At 38.4% G+C, this 1,548-nt stretch overlaps 1 protein-coding gene across 1 annotated transcript in view; it reads left to right on the top strand.

Annotated features, from left to right (window-relative positions):
* The window catches only part of LOC103582616 (prohibitin-2-like), a gene marked incomplete at its 5' end in the record, with an annotated part of 13,680 nt that extends 13,314 nt beyond the window's left edge, over positions 1 to 366 (top strand). The window contains one exon of the mRNA XM_008564164.1: positions 2 to 366. Within this exon, the coding sequence (XP_008562386.1) occupies positions 2 to 366 (365 nt within the window). The remainder of the gene's footprint in view (position 1) is intronic.
* Positions 367 to 1,548: the final 1,182 nt, after the last annotated feature.

Here is a 1,548-nt window from a genome sequence, read left to right as displayed (position 1 = left end):
CTGGATGATGTAGCCGTCACCGAGCTAGGCTTTAGCCGAGAGTACACAGCTGTTGTAGAAGCCAAACACGTGGCCCAGCAGGAGGCCCAGTGGGCCCAGTTCTTTGTAGAAAAAGCAAAGCAAGAACAGCGGCAGAAGATCGTGCAGGCCGAGGGAGAGGCTGAGGCCGCCAAAATGCTTGGAGAAGCACTGAGCAAGAACGCTGGCTACATCGATCTTAAGATCCAGGCAGCCCAGAACATCTCCAAGACGATCGCCACATCACAGAATCACACCTATCTCACTGCTGACAAGGTCGTGCTGAACCTACAGGATGAAAGTGGTTTCACCTGGGGAGGTGACAGCCTCAGCAAGGGTAAGAAATGAGCCTGGCTGGCAACCAGAACTCCACCCCCAGAGAAGATGTGGATCTGTTTCTTCTCCACTGTTGGAAGAGCCAGCTAGGGCTCCAGCATACACCCACCACGGCCCCATTATCATGTGATGGTCCCCTGTGTACCAGTTCTCCCAACTCCTCTTGGATTAAGGAAGACTGAAGAGCAACCCTTTTTCAGAGGAATGACTTTCCTCCTCCTGTAGTGACAAGGGATGTTGGGACCCTGTGTGATCTCTCAGTGATTTCCTTCAGTGTTGTTCCCTCCTGCAAGGTTGGGAAGGGATAACCACCATCCCAGGAATTAATAATTTTTTATTACTTAAAAAAAATTTTTAAAAGATTAAAAGAATAATTAAAGTTCGTATCTGTGATAGAATAGGGGATAAGTCATAGCCCATAATGTAAAAAAGGTTTTCGGAAAATTCTTCTTAATGAATGAAGACATAAATAAAAATAATTAAGTACTGCAAAAAAAAAAATTGAAATAAATCAAGAGTGGAGGATCAAAATGAAAGTAAACTAAAAATTATTAACTTTTTAATTTCAAATATCAGAAAAAGTCCTGTTTCATCAATGTCAGAAATCTAAAATAAAAACAAACTAACAGAACAGAAAGACAGTAATAAGTAAAAGTAACATTCATATAAAAGAGTAGAAAAAGGAACGAATAAATAATTCCATACATCGTGTTTATGGTCACAACTTACTTTCAAATACTTTAGATAAAAGAAATTGTCATAAACATCCAACAGCAGTATTTTTAAGCGAGGATTACCAAAAATAATAAATAAATAAATATAAGATGTATTCTAACTCAAAAAAAGGTAAATTATATAAAATTGACATTGGAAAACAGATGCGTAATATTTGAAATATGAATCTAAAAAAGAAGAACTGCTATTTTTCCAATTCCAAAAGTTATGATGATGTGTATAGAGCAATGGAAATGAAAATAGAGTTATGTTGTTGTTATGTGGCTCTTTTACGAGCCAGGCATTTTTCCAAATTTTCCTCAGTTGACTAGTGTCTCCCTAAAGTGTAAGTCTATGTCCCAACCCTGATACCTGAGAATGTGACCTTTTAGAAATTGTGTTTTTGCAGATGTCATTAACTTGATGATCACCAGATGAAATCATTCTGGATTTAATGGGACCTATATCCAATACCTAGTG

This window comes from Galeopterus variegatus, unplaced genomic scaffold, assembly GCF_000696425.1.
Source record: "Galeopterus variegatus unplaced genomic scaffold, G_variegatus-3.0.2 Scaffold17012, whole genome shotgun sequence".
Classification (NCBI taxonomy): domain Eukaryota; kingdom Metazoa; phylum Chordata; class Mammalia; order Dermoptera; family Cynocephalidae; genus Galeopterus; species Galeopterus variegatus.
Note: the sequence above shows the minus strand (reverse complement) of the source record. Positions and strands in the feature narration are given on the sequence as shown.